The following is a 6000-nucleotide window of genomic DNA, read 5'->3' on the forward strand; positions in this document are numbered from 1 at the left end:
TCTAAATCTTTTGACCGGTAGTGTATTTCAACACTGCGTCGGGTAAGGTGTTCTATGAACTTTCCACTGAGAGTATAGATGAAGCTTCTGACGATATTTACTTCTTCTTTTTTTTGTTCTTCACTCCCTCACCAAATCCCTAGATGTGGCTGAAACCACTGAAGCGTTCAGAGATTCCCATTCGTCCTGCTTATTTGGCTCCTCTTTACAAGACAAGCGAGCGACGTGGTGTGCTTTCCACAACAGGACATTCTACAAACTTCGTCGGCTCCATGGCAATCCCCTCCGAGTTGCCACAGGAACACTGGATTCTTTGTGGAGTTGCTTTGTTGTGCCAACTTAACGACTAGAAAGTCATGTTAGTGTGGAGAAGAAGGAATCAAGGGGGGTTGGACGATTAACCTTGAACAAAATAAAGCCTCATAGTTTCATGGATTGTTTAATGTCTGTGGTGTCGGTCCAAACAAACTACTTCCTCACACGAGTCATACCATATTTACCCTGCGCTCGTGAAGCGAAAAGCAGGGTTAGGCATTCGGGTGCGTACGTGTGGCGAACGTGAGTGTCTGCGTTTTTGAAATTCATTTTCTCGGCAACCATTGGTCTGATTGACATGAAATTTTACCATAGGAGCATCTCCACCTGTAGAATTGTTTTAATCATAATTATGACATCATAGGCTACGTAGTACGGACGCCATCTAGGAAAAACGTTACACCTCTATATCTCCAAAACCGCTCCATGGGAAAATATTGAAATATGGCTCATTGTCAAGTACTCCCCATGGGGAATAAGATTTGTTGATGATGTCATCGGTACCTTAATTATGATGTCATAATTTGACAAGTACAACGCTTGTTTCGATCAGTATGAATTTTGTCTGCAATTAATGGTTCGACTGACATGAAATTTTCAACATAGGAGCACCTCCTCCTCCTGTAGAATATTTCAATGACAATTATGAGATCATAGGTCACGTGGTCCAGGCGCCATCTTGGAAAAATCGAAAAAAGTTGCACCTCTATCTCCAAAACCACTCCATGGAAAAAAAAATTGAAACGTGGCTCAGTGTAAAGAACTCCACATGGGGAATAAGTGTTGTTAATGATGACGTCATTGGTGCCGTAATTATGTCATAATTCAACAGGGACAACGCTTAGTCTGATCAGTTTGAAATTTATTGAGTGTGATCTACACAACAATTATATTAGAGAATATAAATTTATGATGTCATTCCTCACGTGATCTGGCAGCCATATTGGATCAAACAAAAAAACCCTTCAAAAACAGAAGAGTTGGCTCGCACCAAGTTGACCGCGCAGGGTAAGTATAATAAGAATACCATGTAGTTGATCTCCTGAATTTCCACAGCTATACATGCGGCCGTTTTGTATTTCCCCAAGTTCACCCTACTTTAGGAACAACTGAACCAGAAGATCATGAGTTTGATGGAGTGATGCAATCAGCTCCCACAAAGTATGAACAAACGGAGTAAGACATAAAACAAATTTTATTTACTTGCAAAACTTAAATAACATTCATACAATACAGCCACAGACAACAATTCAAATCACCCCCAAAAAAAAAAACTGTGCAGTCAAATAAATAAATAAATAAACCCACAAACGTGGTGTCATTGTGGATTGTTTTTGGCCGAATGTGAGGAACAAAAATAGAAGACCTAACCAAGTCAAATGCCAAAGCTCTTAAGGATCACTAACTTCTGAGGATTAAAAACAATCATCAAAACATAAGCTGAGTTCACACAGATCGCCTGGAGCAACTCTCCCTTACTGATTCCGAAGAAGTTTGATCCACTGAGTTTTGCTCGTCACGTGAAAATTAATTAACAGGAGCCAGGAGACTCCAATGGGTCACGTAAATACCGTTGCAGCGTGCCCTCGGACCGAATACTTGTACCGTGTTCATACCCGACTTTCTTCCGACCACCGATGAAGCGGTCTTGAATGGATCCGCTCATCTGAGGTTTTGAAGACCTAACTTGCATCCACACAGACCTGGGCTCCCGCACCTTCGGATTTACTTCGAACTAACCTATGTGAACACACCTTAAGTCAAAAAAGAGAAAAAGCTGCAAATTCACATAATGGCAAAAATAGTCAAGGGATTTACCTCCTTTACACACCGTCATGTCATGTGCGAATGAAACAGAATCTGCGACACTACAGCAGGCACAGTAGTGGTGATACGGACCGTTATTCGTTTGATGCATGTATGGCAATGCCAGCACAAATGCTGGGAGCTCCAGAAAATAATGCACTTCTGATATGAGACATTGTGCGATTCTTTAGTCACCACAGAAACAACGGTTATGAGAATGGTCTAAACGCCAAACACCATTGCTACAGTCCTGAAGGTCCACACTGAGCTCTCAGGTCTGAGTTGACCTCAGTCTCGGTTTGCACAACCTCTTCAAATGGGGTTTCCTTCGAGAGAGAGATACGGAAAGCTCAGCAGGCACAGACAAGAGAGACACTTTTCAATTTAGTATCTGCATGTCCATATTACAGTTGGATCTACAGTTGGTGTTTGAAACTGCCTTCGTGACCAAGCACGATGGTGCTACACCAAGTACTTCGAGCACATAAACCACAATGCACAACAAGCTTTCTAGTGAGCAGGATGCAGGATAAGCATGTGGACGAACCACACGATTCAATGCAATCAGGACAATCCATTGTGAGTGGTTCGAAATCCTGAATGCCGTTGCTCCATTTCCATGAATGCGAGTCGGATCATGGGACAAATGCGAAAACACTTGGTACGTCACAGTCAATTCAATGCGGAACAATGTTGTATTGTTTCATGGGACAGTCTACGCATTTCAACAACAATAATACAAAAGTGGGGAAAAAAAAAAAAATCTAATGCAATCCCCTTAACCCCCCACCAAAAAAATATCCCCCCCAAAAAATTAAGAAAGAGGGGGGGGGGGGGGAACTAATGCATGTACCAAACCAACACATTCACCAAACCAACACATGCGCCAAACTAACACATGCGCCAAACTAACACATTCGCCAAACTAACACATGCGACAAACTAACACATGCGACAAACTAACACATGCGCCAAACCAACACATGCGACAAACTAACAAATGTACCAAACTAACACATGCGACAAACTAACACATTCACCAAACCAACACATTCGCCAAACCAACACATTCGCCAAACTAACATGCGACAAACTAACACATGCGACAAACTAACCCATGTGACAAACTAACACATGCGACAAACTAACACATGCGACAAACTAACACATGCGCCAAACCAACACATGCGACAAACTAACACATGCACCAAACCCACACCTTTGCCAAACTAACACGTGCCAAACCAACACATTCGCCAAACTAACACATGCGACAAACTAACACATGCGCCAAACTAACACATTCGCCAAACCAACACATTTGCCAAACTAACACATGCGACAAACTAACACATGTGCCAAACCAACACATTTGCCAAACTAACACATGCGACAAACTAACACATGCGCCAAACTAACACATTCGCCAAACCAACACATTTGCCAAACTAACACATGCGACAAACTAACACATGCGCCAAACTAACACAGGTGACAAACCAACACATTTGCCAAACTAACACATGTGCCAAACTAACACATGCGCCAAACTAACACATGCGCAAAACCAACACATTCGCCAAACTAACACATGCGCCAAAATAACACATGCGCCAAACTGTGGCCGTGGCACACACACAAAATAGCCTTCCTTGGCACTGCAGCAAAAAAGGCATCAAAGTTTCCTTGATGTGAACCGAGGGATCTTATGATGATTGACTAGAAAACAAAGATGACATGCCCGACCAAACATGTGGCTTTGAGACATATACCATCAGTGCACACGCACTACACAAGCACCAGCATAAAACATGACAACTCTGAAGATGACATGTTTCTCAAGGCGGCATGATGCATCAATTTTGGTAAGGACCATCGGAAGCCAGCAGCCTCTAAGTTAAAGGCGAACAGAAGGACAAAATAGCTGTCAGAACTTGATGCTGACCAGGATACTTTCCTCGTAGAGAGCAATGAGCAACATCGCAGCAAATCGCACCAGAAGGCCCAAGTTCTGTAGCAGAAAGCAGCCGAGGCGCCCGTAGTTATGACTGCAGACCTCACAGTGCAGCATCTCCGGTAACTAAAGGAAGTGGAGGGCGAGTGAAAACACAAGAGGGATTTGTTACAATTCAAGTTGAAATGGAGTTTTAAGCTTGAAACCGAATAGTATGCCAGGCCTCTTGATTTACCTTCATTCCCTGATATCTGATAAATGGGTTGTAAATCATGCGAGACAGTTTGGTGTTCCCATGTGGCAGTGAGCGAAAGATGCTGGGATTTTGGGTTCAAACACCAAATACTCGCAACATTGATTTGTTGCATAGTTTAAGGTGGGTTTTCACGGGACACGCGAACGGTTCGCGAAGGATGCGAATGTCGAAAAAATGGCAAAGTCCAACATTCGTATTTTAGGCTCCAAAAGTTCGCCAAACATGCGCGGGGGTTCGGAAGCGTCGTCAATTGTTCGCAGGAGTTTTCAAACATTTTTGAAATACCCGCCGAACAAAAAACGACTCCTGCGAACAATTGACGACGCTTCCGAACCCCCGCGCATGTTTGGCGAACTTTTGGAGCCTAAAATACGAATGTTGGACTTTGCCATTTTTTCGACATTCGCATCCTTCGCGAACCGTTCGCGTGTCCCGTGAAAACCCACCTTAAGAAGTTCCATACCATGTCGACCAGAGCCACGTAGAGAACCCTTCCGGCTGTTATGGCAAAGATCCACAACGTCACGGTATGGGTGTACTGCCCACCTTCTGTGCCAATAATCATGCCCAGGTATCCAAGCGATGCAGAAAGCAGGTTATACACCATGGCCTGCCGTACTGTCATGCCAGCCTTCAGCAACACAGCGAAGTCGCCTGTCAGGCACACAAGACAATATGGCAGGTATGTACCTTTTCAGACATATTTCGGGAAAACAAGGATGGAATTCTAATATAATCGACACATACACAAAAGGCAAGACAACATTGTAACCTTATGGACTACTAACAGCGAGCGGATACCTGGCACTGCCTGGCTGGGTGACCTTTTCCTGGTGGTGGTTTCAGGAAGTGTTTGACATGGAAAAGATATGGAGTTATTGACCTCAGGGTGGTTACCTTTTATCTGCGGGCTGTTGGTCGCACTGCCTGAGCCCACATCCCAATATATACTTTAGAGCAGCCTTTAATGGCCTCAAAACGGACGTCAAGGCCAACATATGGTAGCTTAAAACCTTGCCCAGATCCTGAAGTAGGCCTACATACACCCAAAATTTGGAGCATCTATGCGCTATGGTTCAGCCGTGCAAGAATAATGTACACACACACAAACAAATGTGTAAACACTTTAATTATTTTTACATAATCACAAGGAAAAGGCGCAAATGCACTAATTGTCGGAGGCCTGATACGTATGATGTCAAAGGAAGCACGCGTGTCAAAATCAATGTCATCTCAGCGTGACCCTTAAATAAAATCAGCAAATTACAAAAGGCATGCATGATTTATCCATTCACAAATGTCGCCAATTTGAACAAACAAAATGAATATCTGAAGAAAAAATAGCCGTGTCATTGAGATTTTATTTCTTACAAAAATGTTTATCGATGTACGGCCAAATAATGAAGGTGGCTGCACAAACAAGAGTTTCCCTACTTTATCTTAAAGTGCATATCAATGTGAAGATTTGAAATTGTATTCAAAACCTCTTCGACAAATTCTTGAATTAATGAGCATCTTTCTGCTTGTGCAAAAATTATCCATCAATCCATTTGTGAGAGATGGAGATTTTTTTCCTTTCTTTCATCTTCTTTATAAGATTGAGGTTTATGGAAGAGCAAATTGACTGAGGATGGTATGAACTGACAGTGGTAAAAGTGGGCCAAGAGTT

General features: G+C 42.9%; 2 protein-coding genes across 3 annotated transcripts in view; one reads left to right on the top strand and one right to left on the bottom strand.

The window, feature by feature from the left end:
* LOC137415516 (dynein axonemal heavy chain 7-like) overlaps window positions 1-431 on the top strand; it is a 37240-nt gene extending 36809 nt beyond the window's left edge. For both annotated transcript variants that reach the window (XM_078773539.1, XM_078773540.1), the window contains one exon: window positions 144-431. In XM_078773539.1, coding sequence (XP_078629665.1) covers window positions 144-350 — 207 coding nt within the window. In that variant the 3' untranslated portion in view covers window positions 351-431. The remainder of the gene's footprint in view (window positions 1-143) is intronic.
* A 729-nt stretch (window positions 432-1160) lies between these two features.
* Window positions 1161-5109, bottom strand: LOC137415517 (zinc transporter ZIP10-like). Its single transcript, XM_078774975.1, has 3 exons — window positions 4795-5109; window positions 3747-4201; window positions 1161-2961 (listed from the first exon to the last, which is right to left on the bottom strand). Exons 1-2 carry the CDS (start codon window positions 4954-4956, stop codon window positions 4049-4051), a joined length of 315 nt encoding a protein of 104 aa, XP_078631101.1. The 5' UTR covers window positions 4957-5109; the 3' UTR covers window positions 1161-2961; window positions 3747-4048.
* Window positions 5110-6000: the final 891 nt, after the last annotated feature.

Source organism: Myxine glutinosa, chromosome 3 (assembly GCF_964187855.1).
Source record: "Myxine glutinosa chromosome 3, kmMyxGlut1.1, whole genome shotgun sequence".
Classification (NCBI taxonomy): domain Eukaryota; kingdom Metazoa; phylum Chordata; class Myxini; order Myxiniformes; family Myxinidae; genus Myxine; species Myxine glutinosa.